General features: G+C 42.8%; 1 protein-coding gene across 1 annotated transcript in view; it reads right to left on the reverse strand.

Moving 5' to 3' along the window:
• LOC146798004 (cyclin-dependent kinase-like 1) overlaps nt 1-25,603 on the reverse strand; it is a 327,585-nt gene that overhangs the window by 109,356 nt on the left and 192,626 nt on the right. The window contains exon 7 of the mRNA XM_085625238.1: nt 17,361-17,443. Within this exon, the coding sequence (XP_085481364.1) occupies nt 17,361-17,443 (83 nt within the window). The remainder of the gene's footprint in view (nt 1-17,360; nt 17,444-25,603) is intronic.

Consider the following 25,603-nt stretch of genomic DNA (forward strand, 5'->3'; position numbering starts at 1 on the left):
GTGGTGGTTAGAGGTAAACTAGTAGACAGACTCTCAATGTCAAGGCCTGCCTGCAAGTTGTTTAAGTGGTCAAGGGGTATATCACACAAAATGCCTAGAATGTCCCTTGTGTCCTTCAAATAGTTTGGAATCTGTTGTACAATAGGGCGGAGAAACAAGACAGCAAATTAAGATATAGGTTCAAGAATAGAGCCAATGCCTAACACTACTGGGCGACCTGGTGGAGGTATGCGATTCTTATGTACCTTAGGCAAGATGTAAAAATAGTATGACTGGATTTTCTTTCAGTAGAAACTCGACTTTTGAGGTCCCATTCCCAGCCTCTGCTTCTTCCACTAATTTGTGTATAGTATTTTTGAGGAGCAATGTTGGGTTCTCTATGATCTTTTTGTGATGTCTGTTATCCGCTAATAATCTTTTACACTCAGACTAATTATCATCTTTGGTGAGAAGGACAATGCACCTCCTTTGTCAGCCAGTTTTAGGATGATATTGTCATCATTAGGCAATTCTTTCATAGTCAATCGCTCATTCTAGGTAATGTTCTGCAAGGTCTTGATTTTGGTTGTATCAATAGATTTAATCTCCTTTAAGATTGCATGTTTGAAGGCTAGTATCTTAACTGGGACAGCTGTGGAGGAAAACAGAATTTTTAGCTTACTCGAAGATTTGTCCCACCAATTGAATCTGGTTCCTGCTTATCATTGAAGTAAGCACAGAGCTTTATCTTCCTGCAGAATTCTGCAATTTCACAATGTAACCTAAAGTGGTCAAATGAAGGGGTGGGGACAAACACCAAGCCTTTGTTTAAGACACTGATTTGGACGGGGGTCAGTTCCTTCCCCATAAGGCTAAACACTAAGGAGCAGTCAAAATCGTCCCTGGTATTTGGTTCTTGGTCTGACTTCTTGTTTGGTCCTGTGGTTTGTTTTGTCTCATTGTACTTCTTCTTTTTTCTACCCCTGGGTTGCTCTGGTCTCTCCATAAAAAAGGTTGTCTAAACAATGGTGAAAACCTCTGTAGTTGGTTGGGCAAGAATGGATGACCCCATGCACCAAACTGTGGTAACGAATGTTGGAAAAATGGAGGTTGTCCCAAGTCTGGTTGCTGCGTTGTCCCAAGTCTGGTTGCTGCCAAGGTCGGTACCAAGTCCTCCCTCTGTGTCTGCCTTTTTTTCTTCCCCTCAAGACCTTGCTAATGCACCATCCTGCTGAGTCCGAAGAGTTTCTGTCCAAGGAATCAGAGTTGCTTTTATTGTTTTCCTTGACCTTGGATGGTGTTGTCTGAAACAGAATAAGGATAGACCTTCTTATGAGAAACCCGCTTGATGTCTTTTGCTTAATTTCGGAATTTTGATTGAGTGAAAAAGTCCTTCATTTCCATCATCTCTTTATTGATCTTTTTTAATCTTTTATTATATATAGAGATCTGGACCACAGACTTCACTTTGGGTTAACTAATCTGAATCTTGATAGTTAGGGCATCTGACAGTCTCTTGGCCCTTTTATAATGAGTACAAGCCAATCTCGGGTGCAGCGCCAAGCTATCAATGACCAATCCTTCCTAAATGCATGATCCCCCAGAAATATCCTAGGTGCATTGCTCACCCATAGGCCTCTTTGTGCTACATTTATCCTTCAGATTCAGCCTTCATTTAGATGGGTTCTCTTTCATTACAGGCTCACCTCCAGGCTGGAACACCCACACCTGAGCCACAAAGAGGTGTGAGCAGTCTGCACCTGACTATTAACAGCCACACCTGACAGTGATCAGTAAGAGAGACAAAGAGCTGACCCTCACTTCTAAAGGACCCTTCACACTCTGACAACAGGAACTGCAGCCCAACCATTCAAACCTACCATCACCCTAAGTGCAGTTTCAAGAAGACTGACATGCAGTCATGTGTATCAAAAATACCTAGCTGAATTTCTAAGGGGATGTATGTCTCTTCTTCCGTCATGTTAGTTTCTGGATTCCCTCCTCCAGTCTCAGGAATGTCAACAACACACTTCCACTGTCTGGGAAAGCAGCCTCACATCCATCTTTTGCACATGAACCGACCAGGGGCTTAAAAATGAAACATGCAGGCCTTTGTCACTCTGGCTCACTCAGTCATTCATGCAGTGTATTATATGCTTCTGCAACACGTAGTCATCCATGCACTCAGGAAGTCAGTGCTAGGGTCCATCATTAGCAGAAGAAATGTATACATGTGGGCTAGCAGGCTTATTCTCTCTTGTTGAAGGTAAAAAGCCTGTTTACGTTAGGCTCACTACAAACATGGCATGCTGCCCCCACCACACTACTAGCATGAACCCGTGAATGGGACAGTAGTCACATGCCACGACTTGGTTCACCCCTTAAAGTCCATAACTGGTCTAAGAACAAACTCTTGTCAAAGCTGACTGGTCCTTTGTGCACCTGCTAGATTAGCACACGAAAATTCCCATTCCAACAATAAGCATTTGCAAAGCCAGGAGGTCTAGCATTGGTGTTTATGAATGGTTTTTGTATGAAGACACACAAGCAGCCAGGTAGCATTTTTTAGGGAGCCGCTTATCACTCCCCTAAACAAAATGACAAGCATTGTCTAAAAGTCAAAACTGATATATTTTTGATAATGTAAAAGCAAACACTGCACGAGAAGTCCCTGCCAATGAAGGGAATTACTTATTGTGCGGATAGAGGCGAAAGTCATCCCGCACAGTCTGGTAAGCCAATGGCTGAAGTATGCTCACTGTAGTCAATGTTGTATGTTGTGGTGGGTGGAAGCAAAATGTGAATGAAATTACGGCATATAAATGGATGAAGATGATGGCTGAAAGTCCCGGTAAGTATGAACCTATACTATATAATTTGTTATTAAAAAACAAACAGCCTGATTTAGAGTTTGGCAGGCTGATTACTCCATCACATACGTCAGAGATATCCCATCCATCATATTACAAGTGCATTATATGCTATGGCACTCAACCAGACTCTTAATCAGGCCCAAAATGTCTTGGCTAACGCCAGACCTAAAAGTAAACATTGGAAGAGAGACTAAAAGGTCTTGCAAGTGAATTGGGAGACTGTTTTTTTGCTGTGATAGTTGACAATAAGTTATGTCATGAGAGGGACACAGGGAGTGAGTGGGGGGAAAAAGAAGGTGGGAGAGACAGGAAAAAGAAGAATTAAAAGCTCTAAGAAAAGAAAAACCTTTCCAAGCACTTTACCATGGCACACGCGAAGGACGCATTTCATACTCCTTCAATTAGCTTTTTGAAAAACCATAAAAAACCTTCCAGTTTTTGCTGGCGCAAAAATGACGCATTGCAGGAGTGTTTCTGGAAACACGCAACTCCAGCAATGTGTCATTTCACATGGGGCAAGCCCCATGTGAAAAGGCCTGCGTCACCCCTTTCGCCTGCTTCAAGCAGGTGTAAGGATTTGACGCCGTGATGCCGTAGAAGTGACGCAGTGAAATCTCATAGATTTCACAGTGCAACTTCTATGAGGCTTTTCTGCATCGGAACGCCCACCCTGCATACATTATACCTGTTGCAGGTAAATTGTAGCGCAGAGGTTTACAACGTGATGCATCTACCTAGATGCTTCCCTTTGTAAATATGGTGCATTTGTTACGCTGCCGCAGCATCACAAAAATTGACGTAACAGTGGAGTTCTCATATTTCACCAACTCCGTAAAGGAGGTGGTAACCAATCGTAAATGGGAAGGGGTCCCCAAGGGACCCCTTGCCCTTTGTGTATGTGGGCGCCAACATTCTTTAAGAACAGGCAAAAATGAAAAGGAATCTTTTCATTTTTATTTTTTAAATGCATCCTGTTTTCCTTTAAGGAAACGGGCTGCATTTCAAAAAAATAAAATCACTTTCTTTTAAAAAGCAATCACAGACATGGTGGTCTGCTGACCCTAGCAGGCCACCATCCCTGTAATTACAGGCCCTTCTCAGTAGGTCGCAAATTGCGACCTACCTTATGAATATTGATGAGGTAGGTCATTTGTGACCCCATTAAAGATCATTAATGTGTCTGAAACACTTTAGCATTTTGCGAGTCCCTAAATGCGAGTCGCAAAAAATTGCAATTAGAGACTAATAAAATGAAATGGTCGTACATCTGGCCCTTTAGTGCAAGGCAAAAGGCAGAAGCACTATCAACGTATAGGAAATGTGTTTCTAACTGCTGGAGGGAATCCTGAGCAAAGCGAGATGACCTCAATACCATAGAAACATTAACGTGTTGTACAAACAGAATCAGTATGTGATGAATAGTCACTTATTTATTTGATAGACCAGACCATTTTAGTTTTCTTTTCAATCAGGAAGAAATACATGATACTGTGCAGTCTTGCAAATGAAGAAACATGAACAATACCCAAGTAATCTTAAATTGATACCAAGCATGAGGTACTGCTATATCATTTACATACAGTTTTCTATGGATCTTTATTTAAATTTGTCATTATAGACTATAAAGAGGAAATCCAAATGGGAGGAACGTATCAGAGATAGGAAGAGTCTTCAACTGCAATAATATTTGAAGAAAGACTGTCCAACTTAAGAATGGGCCACATCAACCTGACCTAAGCAATGCCAATTGTCAAACGTGTATCCTTACTTCCCTGTGGCTGCTTTACAAATCTCTGCTGGCTTGAAGTTGTTGTAGTGTTGTGGGGATTTGTAATAACGGAACCTTTGTGGCTCCTGATGGATTCCATAGAATTGTGACATAAGCATTTAGAGGGTAGTGAAGTGAATGCAGGTTTAGAATGTTGAGTTCGCAGTTACACACAGAAGAATAAGGACGCGTTAAACTAAGCTGTGTGTGTGGCATAGTCATTGGCGAGTACCTAGACTGGGGAAGACGTTGCAACTGGCAACGAGATAGGGGATAAGTATCCCGAAGATCAAGAGTGCTCTCTCAGAGCATTTGCTGTGGTCCAACAAATTGCTTGTGCGTGCCACATGTGTCTTTGTCGAAGTGTGAAATAGACGTCTGGCATATGTGGAGTCAAAGTTCAGCCCCGGTACCATTTGAAGATAATGAAAGCTTCACTGCAAAGTCTACACATCAGTGTTTTAGAACCTGCTGGGAAGGCCACACAAAAGGAACTGTGCTACTGCGTACTTCAAAGCCATACATTCATAAAGAGTGATAATGCTAGAAGAGGATGCAACCAGGTTTAATAAGAGAAGCAAAGAGCAAAATAACACTGTGAACAGAAGTGCAGCAAGGCAGAGATCAACCAGGTGTCAGTCAGCACATATAGACGCTCAAAGGCAGTGATAAAAAAAAAACGGTCGTTTGATTACCAGTGCTGAAACAAGAGAGCCATTGTGCCACTGTGCTGGGGTAGGCAACCCCAGAGATAGCACCTGGGGTTGTGCTTGCGGAGCTGTCCATACCTGAATCGGCACACAACCAAAGCTGCCGGGTGGTGATTCAGAACAACTCCCAAGGTCTCCTAAAAGCAAAGTGCTCCCATGGAGACCAAGAGGGAGGTCAAGATTTCATGGGTTGTCCAAGATGACTCAGAGGCCAGCACAGAGCGGGGGTCTTAGAGATGGTATGAATGAAGCTGGTCCTAGCGGACAGCAGACGGTGTCAGAAGGAACTCCACCCTCAGTGCCAGCTTATCTCATTAACGGTTACAATGCTGCTGCATTTTGAAACAACAACCGCAATTTGATACCACCAAAAAGTTGAATATTGGCGACAGATGGACTGCCTTAATAGAGATATTTGATTATTTCATTGATGCAATTAAAGAAGCTGAAAACAAAAAGACTATCAAGTACCTTATGAACCTCACTGGTGACGGTGCAAAAGAAGTCATAAAGAAAATACCTCAAACTGACGAAATTACGTACAGTCAAATCAAAGCAACCTTGAACCTCAAGTTCAATCCAATGCCAAATGTGGATAACGAAAGGTACATCTTCGTCAAGAATGACAGAAAGTTGTTAAGACCATAGCAAATTTGTTGAGAGACTGGATACGCGCAATAAGCACTGTAAGTTCAATTAATTTAATGATGAGGAAGCTATACGCCTCAGAGTGATTGACGGATGCTTGTCAGATTCTTTCAGATTACGAATGTTGAGAGAAACTTAGTATGAGGCAAGCTCTAAATGGCTGCCAGTGCTGAAGAGAGTGCTGATTGACAAGCTGCTGACATGGAGGCCGAAGGTGCCCAGAGTGAATCATTCATGAATGTTAGAAATAAGTCAAAGCAGCAGGTCGAGGGACGCCGAGTGAATTCTCCAGAGAAAATTAAGTTGTGATCAGATCTGGATGTTCGTTTCCACACATAGGTAAATGTCCCGCTCTTGGGTAGACCTTCAAAGGCTGTGAAAAGGTGAACCATTTTGTGATGGTGTACAAGGCGAAGGAAAAAGTGTGTCATGGTGCAAAGACAAAATGGCCACGCAAACGTTCCAAAAGCAGCGTTCGCCGCACACCGATAAGGCCAAGCGACAGCATCAGCTGTGGCAAATCAGCACTAAACACAGCTGATCGACCCCTAAATCTTTGTTAAACAGGTCTTCCGTATCAATATCAAGTGAAAGTGAAAAAGATGGTTGTGCTATATCGATGTTTACCTCAGAAAAGCATGCGCATGTTGAACTGGCCGCCTGTGAAGAAAAACACTGGCCCAAGAGAAATTGAAAGGACAAAGCACCAAAGTCATACAAACATTGTCTGAAGATCACATTGAAAGTCAATGGTTGTTCAATACCTTTCATTATTGATAGTGGTGCGTCAATAAATATTATGCCTGAGGAGAAATATAATGAACTGTCTCCATTACCCCAACTTATGCCATCGAAAACTAAAATGTATACGTAGGCTGCATCAACGCCACTAAAGAGTCAAGGGTCCTTTGTTGCAACGATGAAGCATAAGAAAACAAAAGAACAAGCACCCATTCATGTGCTTCAGGGTATGGCGTCAAGTGCCTGTTTACTCAGCTTCACCACAGCTGCTGATATGGGACTAATATCCGTGAACTATAACATGTATGCTCGTCATGAAAAAGTACGTTAATTTCCTTTGTGGTTTAGTGGGTTGGGAAACTCAAGACTATCAAAGTTCAACTACACATTAATGAGGACATCAGGCCTATTGCTCAAAGACACAGATGAATGTCCTTTCACTTACAGGAAGCTGTTGAAAAAGAACTTCAATCTTTACTCAAACATGATAACATTGAGCGTTCCACTGGTCCAACTCCATGGGTTTCTCCCATAGTGGTAGTTCCCAAAAAGGAGAGTGAAGGATCTGTATGCATCTGCTTGGATATGAGTCAAGAATAAGAACGACATCCAGGATCGCACATTGAAGGGTGCAATAGTATTTTCTCACCTGAATCTGAATGAAGGATATCATCAGTTGGAACTTGAGGAACATTGCAGGTAAATTACAACCTTTTCTACACATGTTGGTCTGTTCTGTTACAAGAGACTACGTTTTGGTGTGTCATCAGCTGCAGAGCTTTTCCAAGATGTCATTCGACGTATCATACAATCTGTCATGAATGCTTTCAATTATAGTGATGACATATTGGTTTTTGGAGCTGCACAGAAGGAGCATGACAAAGATCTCATGCAAGTGTGTCAGTTGCTCCCTGAGGCCGGCTTAACTCTGAATGCCAAAAAATGTGAGTTCGATAAGACAAAGTTAAAATTCTTTGGCCATATCTTTTCAGATGAGGGCATGGCACCTGACCCGGCTAAAGTGCAAGCGCTGTCAACTGCCAGCCCCCAACAAGATGTTCCATGTTATAATCATTCCTTGGCATGGCCAGCTATTGCTCGAGATGCATACAAGACTTTGCCACTGTCAGTGTGCTAAGAAGAGACTTGACAAAAAGGAATGTTTCTTTTCTTTGGTCACATGAATGCGAGCAAAGTTTCCAGAAGATCAAGCAAGCTATTGAGAACAGTACTGAAATGGCATATATTGATCCAAAGCTTCATACTGAGGTTGTTGTTGATTTTAGCCCTGTTGGGCTGGACGCCATACATGCACAGCACAGCGGACACCCAAAAGCTCAAAGGCGTATTGTGGATTATACAAGCCGAAGCTTGTCTCAAACTGAACGTGCTTATTCCCAACCTGAGGAAGGAAGGTTAGCAGTGGTAAGGGCTTGTGAACATTTTCAAGTATTCTTGTATGGGAAGCCCTTCACACTTGTGACCAATTAGCAAGCATTATTGACCATATTTGGAAATCCACAAGCTAAAACACTTCTGTGCATTGAACATTGTTGTCTGCAATTGCAAAAGTATAATTACACTATCGACATTGTTAAGTGTTGCTTATAGAGCGCACTGACACCGAAGCTTCCTGGCGCTGGTAGTAGAACAAAGTGAGGGGGAGGTAGAGGAACAGAGTCTACGTGGGGGTGGGAAAGAAGTAAGTTTTTAGCATTTTCCTAAATTTGAGAAAAGAGGAGCAAGATTTAATAGAGGAAGGGAGGAGGTTCCAGAGCCCGGGGGCTAGGTGAGAGAACCGGCGTCCGCCGAATCTCTTAGTTTTGCTCCTGGGGGTGATCAGCAAGTCGCGGTGGGAGGATCGAAGATTACGTGTGGGGCAGTAAGGGCGGATGGTAGATTTTAGGAAAGCAGGGGAAGGGCAATGAAGTGCCTTAAAGGTGAGACAAGCCACCTTAAAGGCAGCCCTTCGCTCAACCGGGAGCCAATGCAGGTTCGTAAGCAAAGGTTTAGCTGATTGCCATCTGGGTGTTCCATGGATCAGGCGGGCAGCCTGGTTCTGAACGATTTGAAGGCGTTGAGTCAGGTATTGTGGCAAACCGTGGTAGATGGCATTGGAAAAATCCAAACGGGAGAGTACCAGCGAAATGACAGTTTGGGTGAGTGCTGCCGGGGGGGAGAAGGTGGCGGATTTTGCGGATCCTCCGAAGTTGGAACATACAGGAGGAAACCACCGCTCCCACCTGAGCACTAAGAGAAAGCTCGGTGTCGATAATGACACCCAGACTTTTTACTGATTTTGCTGGGACGGGGGGGAGCCAAACTCTGGAGGCCAGAACTGTGGACCCCAGTAGGTGGCACTGAGTCCGGGAAGTAGGAGCTCCGTTTTACCGGGGTTCAACTTTAATTGGTTCTGGTTCATCCAGAGTTGGATATGGGTCATGGCTCCATGAAAAGTTGTGATGGCATTAGGTGAATTAAGGGGGAAAATGATTTAGAGATCGTCAGCATAGTTATAGGTGACGATGTCCCATTTCAGAAGCGATTGAATGAGTGGCCGGAGGTAAAGATTAAAGAGGAGCGGGGAGAGGGAAGAGCCTTGGGGGACACCACAGGATGTGAGAGTTTTTTTTGCAGTGTAAGGACCAAGGCGAACCGCCTGTGTTCTCCCTGTGAGGAAAGACCTGACCCACTCGAGAGCAACGCCCTGGATGCCCGCCTGTCCGACACGGTGGAGAAGGATGTCATGGTCCACCGTGTCGAACGCGGCCGACAAGTCCAGTAAGACGAGGGCTTGGGGGTTTCCCGCGTCCGCGTTGCCTCTGAGTGTGTCAAGGACTGCCAGAATAACAGCTTCTGTAGAATGGGCGGGTCTGAAGCCGGCCTGGGTAGGTACAAGATAGCCGGAGGATTCAATAAACCCGGACAGGCAGCGAGTGACATGGGCCTCCATGAGTTTAGAAAAATAGGGGAGAAGAGAGATGGGGCGGTAGTTCGATGGCTCCGTCATGTCGGCGCCAGGTTTTTTTAGTAAGGGTACAAGGATAGATTCCTTGAGGGAAGTGGGGCAAATGCCGCTGCTGAGGGAGCTATTAAGTAGATGTAGAATACTGTCAGGTAGATTAAGACATATGTTCCGCAGAACGGACGGCGGGCAGCAGTCATTTGGGGAGCCAGATTTTACGCGAGTGGCCAGTTCCGCCAAAGAAGAGGAGTCTAGAACCGGGAAAGAAGTGAAGAACAGGGGATTATTGAGGGAGTTATCCAGTAGTGGCAGTTGGTGGAGTGAGGAAATGGATTTTTTGATAGTGGAAATTTTTTCTAGAAAGTACGAGTTCAAGGTGTCACAGGCCTCCTGCGTGGGAGTCTGGGCTGGTAGGGTCCTATCATCTGTGGTTAACTCGTTCATAACTCTGAACACCTCCTTAGATTTATTAGCTGCCTGAGATATCCTACTGGCGAAGTGTTCGGTTTTAGCTAAACGAATAGCTATTTTAAATTCTTTGCGAGCGGTCAGATAAGATTGTTTGGCTAGGTCAGAATAATCGTGTCTCCAGATGCGTTCCAGCTGGCGTGTTTTAAGTTTCCGGGCTTTGAGGTCGTCGGAGAACCACCTGTGAGAGTTCCTGTGTTTGGTACAGGGAAATTTGACCAGAGGGGCAAACAAATCGCTGGCCGACTCGAGCCAGGTGGCCACTTTTTGTTCCAGCCCGTCCATGTCGGTGGAGTCAGAAATCACCGGGGAGGAGTCAGCCAGGGCAGTTAGAAATCCCTGGGAGTCATATGAGCTCCATTTACGGGCATGGCCGCCGGCCATCAAGGGAGCGGGGGTCTGAGCAGCAACCGTGATGATAGTGTCTACCAAATGATGGTCGGACCAGGTACACGGACGTATGTCTGGTGGGGACAGCTCCAGGTTGCAGGTCCAGATCTGGTCCAAGACGTGTCCCTTGATATGAGTAGGTTGGGAGACGTGTTGGACAAGGTTCAGGCTTTTAAGCGTCTCAAAAAGCTCAGTGGCATGAGAGCCGGCGTGGCTGTCGCCGAACCAGTAATTCAGGTCGCCGAAAATGGCGACCTGAATTACTGGTCGAAAAGGGAGGATAGTTGTTCACTAAGAGTGGCGGAAAAAGAAGGTTAGATCAGAACCCTGCCGACTACTTCTAATGGGTGCCTCTACAATGCACTGGCACCCATTCTAAAATGGCAGAAGCTTACATAAATTTCAAGTACCTTAGCTGTCATTTCGTTGGAACAATTGTCACTGCCACAAGTCAAGACAGTGACATGCTGAAACTGAAAGACATTATTACAAATCAGCCATGGTACTAGCATCCTAGACCTCTTACCACTGACAGTGAATATCAAAAGTTTAAGAATGTCAAAGATGAACTGCCTGTTACTTAGGAAGGCATTATCCTGAGAGGTTTGAGAATTTTCATTCCGGAGAGTCTGGGACAACAGATATTTGAAGTGGCCCATGAAGTACATTGTGGAATTGTTGCCGCCAAACGAGCTCTCCGAGACCGAATCTGGTTTCCATATTTCAATGAGAGAGCTGGAAGAGAATTAAAGACCTGTCATCTATGCAACTGCCTGTTATCGAAAATTACTCAACACCTGTATTTCAGAGTTGCCAATGCATGATAGGGAAAGTATTGCAAGGACTTCTTCAGTCCTCTTGACAGCGGACAACATCTGATGGTGATCATTGATAAATGTTCCATTTTCCATTGATCGAAGATCTTTTATCTATCACTCAAGAACATGTCATGGAGAAACTAGACTGCATCTTCATGATCTGGGGTGTTCCTGCAATCTTAAAGCCTGAAAATAGCCCACCTTTCAAGAGTCGAGAATTCAGAGACTTTCTCAGTGATCTTAATGTGAAGCATCAGAAGAGCACTTCTCTTTGACCACAGCCAAACAACCTTGTCAAACGTTTCATGAGTACTCTAAAGAAAGCTGTCCAGAATGCTGTGTAAAGAAGCTCGACCTTAAAGATGTCTTAAACCCCACTCTTTCAGCTTATTGCTGACCCCCTCACTCGACCACAGGTGAAAGCCCTGCCACTTTGATGTTCGGGAGAGCCATGACGACCAAGTTACTTCAACGGACCAACAGAACAGCAACTACTGAGGAAGAAACACACATGAAAGACTTGGATCATAAGAGAAAAATTAAAGACTTTGTGGACAAGGGTCTACATGTCTGAGATGTCACGTTTACTAGGGGAGATCGAGTGCTTATTCAACAGCATAGAAAACGAAAGTTTGATGCTGCTTTTGTTGCTGAACCATTTCATGTAGCGACCTGCAAGGGACACAAGGTGACTGGCCAACGAGCTGGGAAGTCCATTATGCAAGACTCCTCTCATTTCCGTCATGTGGCTCAACGCTTCTCAGGCACTGATGTCATTGCTGGGTCTAAACGGATAAGTGAAGGACCCCTGACTGATGCTATTTCTCCATCATCAGCTGCAGTCAGGGGCATTTCTTCTGCCTGTCCCCAGCTTCTAAAGAAGCGGTCGGGATGTATGTTTAAGCGCCATAAAGACGTACTTGTATATGGTAAGCAGTCAAAATATCGAAAATAAAATTTTGACCTACACTAATATCGAGTTTTAAATATCAAAGGGACAGAATATCGATGTCAATAATATCTATGGACAGAATATCGACCCTAAGGTAAGTATTTTTATATCGATGTCAGTAATATCGAAGTTAGTAATATCGATATCAAACATATCGATGTTACTAATATTGAGGTTACTAACATCGATATTTCTATTATTGTTATGTATTTTATTATGTATTTAATATGCATGTGTTATATGTTTTTTGTTAAGTGTTTTACTGGTTTGAAAATATATGTATACAATTTTTATATGTTAATAATGGTTTTTTAAGTCAATTTTGTGTTTTAGTACTGTAGCGGGTTGTGGGTTTATAGGGGAATAGGGTGGGAAGTAATTTAATTATATGAAATTAATTATACATTTTTAGGAATTATAAATTAATTTAAATACATTTTTGCGTTTAAGTTCTGTAGCGGGTTGTGGGTTTATAGGGGAATAGGGTGGGAAGTAATTTAATTGTAATTAAGTAATAATTTATTTTAATTTACTGGTATTGATAATTATATTATTGTTAATTAAGTATTAATTGGTAATTAATTTGTATTAATTGGTAATTAGTTTTTATTAATTGATTAATTGATAATTATGTTAAGTGTATTATTTTTTTATTAGAGTGTGTTGTGCGTTTATAGGGGAATAGTCTTGGAAGTAATTGAAATCTTATTAAGTAATTATTAAATTTGTTGTTGGGTATTGATAATTAATTAATTGGACATTAATTATTAATTGGTAAATATTTTAAATTATAAAAATTTGGTTAGGAAAAATAATTTGTTGTTGATCAATTATTAATTGTGAATTAAATATGATTAAATATTATGTATTGATATTTCTAATTAATATATTAATAAGTAATTATTAATTGGTAATTAATGTTTCATTATTATTTTGTGGTATAGTTTTTGTTAATTGTTCTATATTTTTTAATTGGTAATTACTTTTTAATAATTCATGTTTTTGGTTATGAAAAATATTTTATTGTTTAATATTTATTATTTGGTAATTAATATTTATTAATTATTTTTTATTGGTATTTATTATTAATTTATTGTTAATTAATTATTAATTGGTAGTTATGTTTGTAATCATAATTTATTGGTATTTGTAAATAATTTTGAGTTATTTAATAATTAAATCACTAATTATTTTAAATAATTATTTTATTTATAAGTATGTTATTTTTAACTTCTACGCTATCCAACACTTTCCCTACTGTTGCACTCTCTGGAGTTGGAATAGTAATTTTTACCCCTACGCTATCCAACACTTTCCCTACTGTTGTACTCTCTGGAGTGGGAATAGTAATTTTTACCCTTTCGCTATCCAACACTTTCCCTACTGTTGCACTCTGTGGAGTTGGAATAGTAATTTTTACCCCTACGCTATCCAACACTTTCCCTACTGTTGCACTCTCTGGAGTGGGAATAGTAATTTTTACCGCTTCGCTATCCTACACTTTCCCTACCGTTGCACTCTCTGGAGTTGGAATAGTAATTTTTACCCCTACGGCATCCAACACTTTCCCTACTGTTGCACTCTCTGGAGTTGGAATAGTAATTTTGACCCCTACGCTATCCAACACTTTCCCTAATGTTGCACTCTCTGGAGTGGGAATAGTAATTTTTACCCCTACGCTATCCAACACTTTCTCTACTGTTGCACTCTCTGGAGTTGGAATAGTAATTTTTACCCCTACGGTATCCAACACTTTCCCTATTGTTGCACTGTCTGGAGTGGGAATTGTAATTTTTACCCCTACGCTATCCAACACTTTCCCTACTGTTGCACTCTCTCGAGTGGGAATAGTAATTTTTACCCCTACGCTATCCAACACTTTCCCTACTGTTGCACTCTCTGGAGTTGGAATAGTAATTTTTACGCCTACGCTATCCAACACTTTCCCTAATGTTGCACTCTCTGGAGTGGGAATAGTAATTTTTACCCCTATGCTATCCAACACTTTCTCTACTGTTGCACTCTCTGGAGTTGGAATAGTAATTTTTCCCCCTACGCTATCCAACATTTTCCTTACTGTTGTTTTTTTTTGGAGCTGGAGTAGTAGTTTTATTGTCTGTGCTATTTAATATTTTTTGTATTATTTTAGCTAATGTAATATATAATTAATTTTAACAATATTCAAGTTAAATGTAAAAATTTTAATGTGTTATATATAATTATTTAATTTTTATTCATGTTATTGTTTTATGTGTATGATGTATTTGTAATTTATAATAATTTTTAATAATTTATAAGTTATTAAAACAATTATTAAAACTGATTAAGTAAGTATATATATTATATATTATATGTATATGTTTAATTAATGTTTTATTAAATTATATATATTTATTATTAATGTTAAACATTAGAAAATATATTTGATTATGTTTATTTTATTTATAAGTATTATTTGGTTTATTTAACATATTATTTTTTAACTAAAAAATACCCTATATCTTTAAAAACTATATTTTTGACATTCTATATCTTATTTTCGATATTTTTGTACTTACCATGTTGTAGATAGGATGTCGATATTCTTGACATCGATATTTTTGCTCCGATATTTTTGTAGGTCGATTTTTTGACCTTCGATATTTTGTCAGTGATCCCTTGTATATATTTGTAAAAAAAAAATATTTTCTATTTTACAGAGGGGGAGATGTAGTGTCGTGTGGGTTTGCAATAACGGAACCTTTGTGGCTCCTGATGGATTCCGTAGAACTGTGACATATGCATTTGGGGGCACATGCATCAAACTTCATTTTTCCGATTACCAAATAGCGATTTTTAAGAAATCGCTATTTGGTAATCGCAAAAGTCAATGCTCAAAACAGGGTGCAAATAGCGATTCACCAATTGCGATTCCTTAAGAATTGCATTCGCAATTGCCTAAGGCCCACCTGAGGCGCCCCTAACAAAGAATGTGCACATGTAAGGCACACACATGCCCTAGGGGCATGTGTGTGTCACATGGCACTTTGAAAAATGCAATTTTGTGCATTTTTCAAAGTATGCACATGTTAACATCAACTTCAAATTGATGTTAATTAGCGTTTCCTAAATGAACAGTTCGCATTTAGGAAAGTCTTCTTGCATGTGCAATTTACGATTCCCTATTTGCATTCTGCAATTTATGTAATCGCATGATATTGCAATTACCTAAATTGCAAATCCAAAAACTTTCATGCATAGCAAAAGGCCATTTTGCGATCGCAAACAGACGATTTTTGCGAATTGCACTGTTTGCGATTGCAAAATGTCTTGATGCATGTGCCCCTTAGAGTGCAATGAAGTGAATATAGGTTTAGAATGTTGAGATTGTGCTTACACGCATAAGAATAAAAATGCGTTGTACTAAGCTCCGTGTGTGGCGCAGTCATTAGTGAGTACCCATGCTGGGGAAGATGCTACAGATGCCTGGATCCAGCTGTGGCAGACATTCCTCTGGAAGGGTTATCTTTTAGGCAGAAGGGGCTAGCTTGCCTTTTGAGAGCAGGCTTTATAGAAATAATAAAACCCCTCTATATCCTTTACTAGAGAGGGCTCTCTTTGCTTCCATACATGGACTAAAAGAACTTTTGCTGATATTGCTTGTCCAATGTAAATAAGGATAGAGTCCTCACAATCAAAGGTATGCATGGACCAAGGAAGTGGAGATTGATTTTTGTTAAGTATTTATGCATGTGTTAGCTTGGGGAGATACTGCGTTTGTAATGGGACTGCAATTGGTCTAGACTATTATTTCAGGCTGAGCTGCAAGTGCTATGAGCTTATATTTGTTCACATCGCATGAATCTTGTTACTTGATGCTATGTTGAAGTTCCGTACTTTACAAAGTATTTATGGATCTGTTGATGTGCTCCTGTTACCATTTATGCTTTTGAGGAGCTTGGAATTCATACAAATCTACAACTAGGACATTGTCACAGCTTCCTAAGAGAAGTCAGTGAATTCGTCTGTGAAAACCCAGAAGGACAGAAAAGCATTCCATGATTGTAGGCAACACCAACCCACTAAACGCTGCTCTTCTGGAGGAGGTTTGAGACATAGGCCAAAACAAATTTCACCTCCCACTGTCTGACACAACAGTGACCTAATCTCTATATCTTATCCTCCCGTAAAGGGTGGGGAGGGAAGCATTGGTGCAGGTAGTTCTAGCCCTGGTCATTTCCCACATAGACTACGCTAACTCCCTGTACTTCGGTCTGCCATTATATATAGTCAAAAGCCTGCAACTTGTGCAGAATCAGGCCTCCAAGACTGATCTTTCATCTGCCCAGATGACAACATGCCTCCCCTCTCATGAGGAAGCTACAGTGGCTCCCCATAGCCCAACGCTGTGCCTTCAAAATCGGATGCCTTATGTTCAAATCCTTACATGGCACTTGTCCAGAATTCGTCTCCAATATCATTCAGAGATACATACCCATCCACAATTTGGGCTCAGCCACATGAACCTTTTGGTCACCCCGTACTATAAATCAAAGCTGCTTGGTGGCAGCAGATTTGTGGTGCTGGCCCCCCGTTTTTGGTACGCCCTACCCCTTGACATCAGATTGTGCACAGACCTCCTGAGATTCAGAAACTCCTCAAAACATGGCTGTTTACTCAGGCATATGAATAACCAGGCTTATGAATAACCCTCCAGGACTCTGGTTACTTCAATATATATCACCAAGAAACCAACCGGTGTAGGTGCGCTCTACAAATAATTTTAACATAACAGGGATACAACACAGGCTAAGTAAAAATCACCCATATGATGAAAAGGAACATTGATACAAATGTACATTCCTTCTGTGGGGTATAGGACATTGATCTTAACATGCAACTCTACCTTATTGAGTTGGAATGTTGAACCAAGTGCAATATAGCATGTCTCTTTGTACACGGGCAGAGAACCATGACGCACCTTATCCCACATTCCATTATGCAAATGAACTACTTCATACACAAAGTGCTGAACTGTGACCCCAAGACTTTGTTTAGCTTGATCTTACCACAGTGTCTGGCTCAGGGATTAGGACTCCACTGAAGTAAAGATTGGAGCTGTACACCTGCTGGTGGTGAAGAGTAAGGTCACCTGAGGAGGAAAAGAAGGAAGAGAATGACATAGCATCTTAGAATCGAGTAGAGGAGTTGCTCTTAATCAGTCAATGTCCTCTCCCTTGAGACAAACCTAGAGACTTGACAGAAACCTAATACTCCAATTAGTGTAAAGGATAATAAATGTTATGTTGTCCAGAATTTTAAGAGGGCTCCAAACATTTCATTCTATGGTGAGCCCAGGAGAACTAATCAGAATTATCTGTATTGATTTTCCTGTTGAGCACCAAAGTAGCCCACAAAAGGCATCCAAGAGCTAAAAAAGTGAGAGAAAAATAACAAAGGACTAGCTTATGATCTTGTTCTAATTACATTCCGCCTCTTTAGAAATACCTCTTGCTGACAGCGAAGGTTCCTTGCTGACAATTAGATTGTGAATTGATTTTACAGATATACTATAAATAGTCCACAAGTGTCAAGACCTTGAATTCAATTCTGGCTTGTACTAGTAAACAGCTTAGCCTGCAAAGATCAGGGGTGACACAGGTCCATCTTTGTAGAAATTTAACTAATGAGGCAATTGAGTATTGTAATCTGGCTGTTAAATCAAGTGAAATTGAGATGAGCACATCTCCCTGGTCAAAGTATGAAACTGTATTGTGGTAAGATTGAAAGACGAGTGAGTTAAGAGTCAGTCCAATAGAAGGTTAGACTTCAAGAAAGACAATTTTCCTACCTTTACCATGCCAAAAGTCAGGTTGAATAGAATATGATACTGTTCTATGTATGTTAGACGTGTCAGCCATAGGGTGGTCTTCCGCCAAAAGTCTTGCCTTCACTCCTTCTGTTTTGCTGAAATTTGTTCTTGTTGGCTTTGGGACTTTGTACAGTTTACCACTGCTAACCAAACATAGTACAATTGGCCTACACCTGATTGCCTTGCCACATTTAATGTATTTATAAGTCCCTAGTAAATTGGTACAACATATACCCTGGGTCTGTAAATTAAATGCTACCAGTGCGCATACAGCACTTTTGTGACACCTATTAAGTAGCCCTTTAAAACATGTCTCAGGCCTGTCATTGCAGCTTGTATGCGGTTTTAAACTGCCAATTCAACCTGATAAAATACCAATTGTGCCAGGTCTAAACCTCCCTTTTTAATATATGCAAATCACCCCTGAGGTAGGCCCAAAACCGCCCATGGTGCTGGGTGCCCTGTATTTGAAAGGTTGCACACATCCTTTTAGGTTTTACATCACCTGGCAGTTAAAAACTCCTAAAATGTTTTTTCACTATTGTGACGCTTACCTCTCCCATAGAATCACTTTGGATTACCTTATTATATTTAATTAGTGCTAACTTTTGATTGATAGATAGATAGATAGATACTGAGCTTTATTCGATATGTAAAAACAATATCAAAAAAGTACACATGAATAAAAATCCTTAAAACAGCTAAAATTACATGCAATTAATAACATAATTAAAATCACAGAGATTAAAAAGATAAGTACAGTCAGGCAACAAAGTATAAGACTGGTTAGGGTTGCATTGATGACCTCAGCCTCATCGTCATTTTCAGGTAAGATGACATAGCTTGCCGGACTAAAGGGGTTTCCAAGGTTTTTAATTTGGAGTATGCCAGTTTGCATGTGCGTATTCCCCAGGATCTCAGCAATGGTTTTAAAAAAGTAGTCCTTGGCAGATGATAAAATCTGCAGAAAAGGATGCAATGGATATTGGATTGGGGCGAGAGGCCATCGCAGGGGCATTTTTGTAGGTCAGTGTCCCAGCAGTTTGGGTTAGGAAAAGTGAGGAGTCTAAAGAACGTGTTGGTGCGAAGACGGGTCAGGAGCATGCGGGTGAATGGAGATGGTTCTAGTAATAAGTATTGCTGTGTACCAGTCACAGTGATCAAGTTTTGGTAATCAACAATGGTGGACTTCTGTGTTTCTAAGAGCCAGCGTTTGCGGTGCAGATGATTTAAAACGAGTCGCTTTAGCTCGGCTTTGGATATGTGAGTTAAGGTTGATGGATCAGCAAAAAATTCCGGGTGCCCGATGTCAGTGGATAACCTTTTTACATAGTTCAACCATTTAATGTTCCTGACCTCTGTCAATTTTAGACAATCTACTATGATTTCCCTATTAAATGGGGTTTCTTCATTAATCCAAATTTTATGCCATAGAATAAGGGGAGAGGAGTTGATTGTGTCTGCGATGTATGTAAGGCCCAATTCTGTGTGCACCATATGGGTAGAGGTGCCAAGGGGAACAGCCAGGAGATAACGTAAAAAAGCATTCTCAAGGCGCTGGATTTGTTCGGCAGGTTCAATCCCCCAAATCCCTGACCCGTAGGTGCCGGTTGAGGTGCACTTCGCCCGATAGATCTGGAGTAAGGGGCGTATTGGGCGACCCCCTAATTTTTTTGAAAAGTTTGTCAGTGCACCTATTGCTTTAGACATTGCTGAACCTCTGGCTTGGGCCGCGGCTCTCCAAGTACCCCTCTTATTAAAAGTAATGCCCAGGTAAGGGAAACTATCGACATTGGATAATTTGTTGCCATTCAAAAAGATAGTACATGGCTTTTTCCCAATCCCTAGGCCAGTCGTGTAATCTGTTTAAAATGATTCGCCCGGCTACCTTCATGAGGGAGTCTAAAAGTGAAATAGGGCGATAATTGGTGGGATTTTCCCTCGCACCTTTTTTAAAAATCGGGACAACAACAGCCGCTGGCCAGGTGGAAATGAAACCGGTGGAATTCAGAGAGTTCAGAGCATTAGTAAGCAGTGGGGCCCATAAATCAGGCTGTGACTTAAAAACGTCTATAGGGACGCAGTCAGGGCCTGGGGCTTTCCCGGAGGGGCTGTCTTTTAAAGCCGTTAGTACTTCAACGTGGTCGAAAACGATATTTAGGGGGAAAGAAAAAGAGGTAGTTGGGTCGGGAGGGGAGTTGGATACAGAATCAATTTCAGATGGTAGATTGTCCGAATTAGTAGGATTATATAGAGTACTAAAATGAGTGACCCAGGTTTCGGGGGTGATGGCTGAGTCCAAAGTCGACGGCTGAGAAAATCGGAAGAAGGGGGCATTGACTGCCCTCCAGAAGGCAGTATTATCTTTCTTTTCAGAGGCTTCCACCAGAGCTGCCCAGGCCAACAACTTCAGCTGGTTTTTCCTTGCCTGACGCTTGGTGTGGTAATTGTGTCTGGCAAACTGGATCTCATGACGGTTTCTAGGGTTGGATTTCAGAGCTGCTTTCAACAAGCGCAAGGCTTTAGAACAGTCCCTGTCAAACCAACCGTGGGGGGAAGAGGCAGATTTCTTTGGCGCACGCGCAAGAAGGGTTTTGATTTCTGTCATAATTACGGAAAAAGAGCTGGATATTATCTGTGGGTTTTCCGTGGGTGACAAGCAAATTTGAAAGTGATCGTAAGTATTGGTGACCAGGCTTTTAAGGAAAATGGAGGGGACTACTTTGTCCCATTTGAGGAAAAGGCCCATGGTGGTGCCCAACTGCAGGGGAGGAGAATAAAAGGTATTCTGCCTGACCGGGCCATTGATATTCGGGGTTAGCTTTAAGGTAACCTCAATGGGGTAGTGGTGACTGATAGGAATTTCAAGGGTCTCCCAATTGGTTATCAAGCCTGAGTACCTTGTGGATATGAGTGAATAGTCGATCGTGGTGTGACAACCTCTCCCATTATAAGTGGGTTTAAAGGACTTAGGGGGAAAACATAGATCATTAACAAAGGATAAATTAAAGTGAAATAATAATCCGTTTAACAAATCTCCCAATTTAGAGTGACAGAAATGGTTAGGAGAATCATCCATTTCAGTCATCCGACCACAAGTGCCTCTGATATTCTGAGAACAAAGCGGGCAGTTGAAATCGCCTACCAGGATGATTAAAGTATCAGAGTTGTTTTGGGACTCTTTGTTTATTAGGTCGGATTTTAATCCATTAAACACCGTGTCCAAGTATGCATTTGGGATGTTATTATAGAAATTGACCAGAGCGACATTGTGAATGGAGCCGCCGGACAAACTAATTAATTGGTAGTAAGAAGACTGTGTAATGTAAGTTGGTTTTAATCGGAGTTCTACAGAGATGTAGGTAGTAAGTCCTCCCTTGTATCTGCCATGGGGACTGGGGGAGGCTGGGTTGTGAAAAGTCTGATAACCTAGAAGATGGAGCTCTGTAGGGGTCCAGGTTTCCTGGAGGCAGATAATACTATGTCGGGAGACGATTTGAGTCCATGCAGGGTTAGACAGCTTGTCGAGGAGACCTGCCACGTTCCAAGACAAGAGGCTGTCTCCCTGCAGGGGCTCAATCGTGCAGATAGTACCAGTCGGCGAGTCTGTTACAGCCTTGGCAGTTTCTATAAAATGCGGGGAATTTATCGAAAAAGGAAGGTCGCTGTGGGCCGGATGGGGGGAAAGGAGATTGGTAGTCAGGCCCGCCGGCGGAAACGGTAGCTCTGAAAGTGAAGAATGGGAAACGATGACAGGAGGTGGTTTCCACCCCATGGTGATACTAGGCAGAGTATGAGTCATGATGTTAGAGTTGTCTAGTACTAAGGTGGGTGACAGAATACTCATGTCGGATGGATTGTCGGCCATCAGTCCGGGGTGAGAGAGTCAATCCTGTTCATTCAAACCCGAGAGGGTAGCGTAGCTGTTAGAGGTGGGAATAGTGAAGTGGGATATCTCGGGAGTAGCCCTCGATAATAGGTGTGAAGGTGTGGGATATGTCAGAAGGGAACGGGGGTAAAAATAACTTAAATCGGCCGTTGAGATTCCAGAGCCCCTACACGGGGAGTACCAGTCCACTATGTCAGGTAGCACTCTATGATCTCGAAAATTAATAATGATGACATCTCCCTGTTTGTCCTTGGGTCTAGGGCCCAGCCAATTGAGTCTCCTGACGTGTAGAATTTCGCCATTGATTTCAGGGGGGAGCGGTCTGTTCTGAGTCAGCCAGTATACTACTTTATTTTTGAGTTCCTGGTAGCTCTCCGTTTTACCCTGTGCAAGAGCTGGGACGCCAATGAGAGTGACTACATAAGGTGTCGCTTCAGGGGGCAAGTCAATATGTGAGCTTTTATCTAATTTGTGAACTGAGGAGGGCTGCCTATTGAAGTTAATACCCCGGGGGACTGTAATAATGGGAGTTGGATCTTCTCTGGTTGCTCCTTTGGCAGTGGATTATATCTCTAGGGTAGGCAGGGAAGCTTGTGTGTTCTGTGTTTGATTGGATGTGTTAGACTGGGTAATCGTTTGAGTGAGAGGGAAAGAATGGGTGACCGTGGGGTTTTTACGTAAATAGGAATTCAATTCAGTGTTTGAGGCAAGGAGAGAAGCGTGCGAGACTTCCAAGGATGCTAGCTGTGATGCGATGTTCTTAACTCTCTCTATTAGAGGTGTGAGTAAAGATCTTACCAGATGCTCTATGTCGGTAAGTAGGTTGGAATAAGGGGAGATAGGAGGCTGCGTAGGAGATACTGGAGGCCTAGTTCGTGTAGGAGACCGTATTGGTTGGGGCATATTTTTAGGCGCATCCGAGTGGCCATCCTTTCTCCTTTTTTTTATTGGAGCAGACCGGATAGTTTTTGCTATTGCCTTCGAGCGGCTGGGTCTATTATTTGCCGGTTTTCGCTTGGGGGTCTTAGCAGTGTGAGTGGATGATAAATCCACGGGAGGGGTGCCGACAGTGGATTGAGGGTTGAGAGGGCAAATTTCAGGCTCGGTGGAGATAGACGCTATATCTATTAAATCGCGGTGGGGCGCAGATGGGCCAGGATCAGGGATTAAATCAAGGTCAGAATCCCTAAGTGGCGGTGAAATGGCCTGTTGAATATGGCCCAATGAAGAGCGCTTCTGAAAGGCGGGGTCCAGTGATAATCGGGGTTCCGTGATGGCGATCTCTTTTTCTAGCACGGAAGCGGCCCTGGTAATAAAGTGGTCAAGTGTCCCCCTAACTGAGCCCCCAACCAGAGAAAGTCTTCGTTTAGTCGTATAAGAGGCCATATTGGTTAACTTGGTTATATCAAAACACAGATAAAATATAAGCTAATGCAGTTATATCATATGGGAAATAAGACGCATAAGCCTGTCGAAAGTCTGTAGTGGGCAGTTCCAGTATACCCAGAAGGAGACAAGACACAAGTCAATCACCTGGATCAGGGAAGGTTGACGACGTTGGAGTGGGCAAAAACAGGGGGGGTGGCCCAGCCCAGCCTCGGTCGGCCGTAGACGGCCCGCCCTTTGCCCGGGCTTAGCCCGGCGTGTCCCGCGAAGCGGGAGGCGCGAGGTCAATTTCAAGGCCTGCCGGTGGAAGGGGAGGGGCTGCTGGTGATGACGCTGCCCCTCGCTGCCTCAGGTCCCTCTGGTCTCTGTAGTTACTGTCCAGTGGCAAGTCCGTATACCATCCGCTGCGCGTCCCGCGAAGCGGGAGGCGCGAGGTCAATTTCAAGGCCTGCCGGTGGAAGGGGAGGGGCTGCTGGTGATGACGCTGCCCCTCGCTGCCTCAGGTCCCTCTGGTCTCTGTAGTTACTGTCCAGTGGCAAGTCCTTATACCATCCGCTGCCCGTCCCGCGAAGCGGGAGGCGCAAAGTCAATTTCAAGGCCTGCCGGTGGAAGGGGAGGGGCTGCTGGTGATGACGCTGCCCCTCACTGCCTCAGGTCCCTCTGGTCTCTGTAGTTACTGTCCAGTGGCAAGTCCGTATACCATCCGCTGCGCGTCCCGCGAAGCGGGAGGCGCGAGGTCAATTTCAAGGCCTGCCGGTGGAAGGGGAGGGGCTGCTGGTGATGACGCTGCCCCTCGCTGCCTCAGGTCCCTCTGGTCTCTGTAGTTACTGTCCAATGGCAAGTCCGTATACCATCCGCTGCGCGTCCCGCGAAGCGGGAGGCGCGAGGTCAATTTCAAGGCCTGCCGGTGGAAGGGGAGGGGCTGCTGGTGATGACGCTGCCCCTCGCTGCCTCAGGTCCCTCAGGTCTCTGTAGTTACTGTCCAGTGGCAAGTCCGTATACCATCCGCTGCGCGTTGATTGGTAACAGGTGGAAATATCATGTCTGGACTCTAATGAATTGTAATTTAAAATCCTCCTGAATGGTAAAGTAGGATTTTACATTACAATTTTGAAAAAGGGACTTTTAGCAAGTTGGCATTTTCCTTGCCTAAACATTCTGAGGCCTTCAATATAAGGGGCTCCTAGAAATCCCTATGTCACCCTGCGTGCCTGCACTGTCCCTCTCCACCTTGTGGTTGCACCCATTTTTCCTTCATGCATTCACCTTGTTACAGGCCGCGATGTTTCCATAGGGTGCGCTGTTCCTGCTTACAGCATAGGCATACTCCCCTCCTAGCACCTTTCAACCACCTTGCCAAAGACGCCATGCCACCATTGGTCTACATATCTCCCAGGTGTTTGCTGTACAATCATACTGTTATGTTCACTGAATAGGTTGTTACCACTATAATGTACAGAGGGTTGTTGTACTGCCAAGCATGTTATGCTTACTGTTATTTTCCTAGACCACATATACCGTGTTTTCACTAACCTACTTCATTGTTCCTTTGAGTGATTGCTTAGTTCCTATTTACACTGGTTCTCGCAGAATCCCACAAGATTTCCAAAGGCAGTCGAAATCTTGATAGGGTTGCGTAAATCTTGTTCGCTACCTTTGTTCAACCCGCTATATAAGGGAATTGAGTCTGGAGTGCACTGCTTGGTATTAGAGCAGTTTCCTGTAGTGGTCATCTTCTACTAAGTCTGCAGCCTTTCAACCGAGGAGAACTCTGGGCCCCTCGAGGTGAGAAGGGTCTTAGTGAACCACTAGTGTGAAATACTATTCTGGCTTACTGCAACCCCCTGCCTTTATTCCGGATTGCAGTGAAGCTTTCAGTTTAATTTTTCTTGAAGTAGGAACATCACATATAATGGACTCACAGCAAGAGTAACTTCATTCCAGCAATTTAAGAGTATTAAAGCGCTCAACATAAGGCACATGGTGTGAAGGCATGCTCTCAAGACTGAACCAAAGAATACTGAGATGAAAATCAGTATGTATAGCAATTTTAAACTAGTGAGGGAATAACACTGCTTTCTTGAAGTAACAAACTATGCTTCTGAATAATTCTTTCGTTAGACATGACTCAGATGAAAGTTCAAGGAGAGAAATCATGTTAACTA

The sequence above is a fragment of the Triturus cristatus genome, chromosome 9 (genome assembly GCF_964204655.1).
Source record: "Triturus cristatus chromosome 9, aTriCri1.1, whole genome shotgun sequence".
Classification (NCBI taxonomy): Eukaryota; Metazoa; Chordata; class Amphibia; order Caudata; family Salamandridae; genus Triturus; species Triturus cristatus.